General features: G+C 57.8%; 1 protein-coding gene across 1 annotated transcript in view; it reads left to right on the top strand.

Moving 5' to 3' along the window:
- The window catches only part of EMH_0038330 (uncharacterized protein), a gene marked incomplete at both ends in the record, with an annotated part of 474 nt that extends 255 nt beyond the window's left edge, over window positions 1-219 (top strand). The window contains one exon of the mRNA XM_013495282.1: window positions 1-219. Coding sequence (XP_013350736.1) covers window positions 1-219 — 219 coding nt within the window.
- Window positions 220-325: the final 106 nt, after the last annotated feature.

Genomic DNA, 325 nt, shown 5'->3' on the forward strand with positions numbered 1-325 from the left:
ACTGCTACAGCAGCAGCAACAGCAGCAGCAACAGCAGCAACAGCCGGTGCTGCGGAGGAAACACTGCTGCCTATACACCTGAAACGCTTTGTATCGACGGCTTCTTTGGCTTCGTGCGCTGCTGCAGCAGCGGCTGCAGCAGCAGCAGCAACAGCAGCAACAGCAGCAGCAGCAGCAGCTGCGGAGGACTTGTCTATGTACCTGAGACCTTGTGCATAGATGGCTGCTTCGGCTTCGTCCGCTGCACCAGTTGCTGCAGCAGCAGCAGCAGCAGCAGCAACTGCTGCAGCAGCAGCAACAACTGCTGCAGCAAGCTAGACTTCAT

This window comes from Eimeria mitis, genomic scaffold (genome assembly GCF_000499745.2).
Source record: "Eimeria mitis Houghton genomic scaffold, Emh_scaff1502, whole genome shotgun sequence".
NCBI classification, from domain to species: Eukaryota; Apicomplexa; class Conoidasida; order Eucoccidiorida; family Eimeriidae; genus Eimeria; species Eimeria mitis.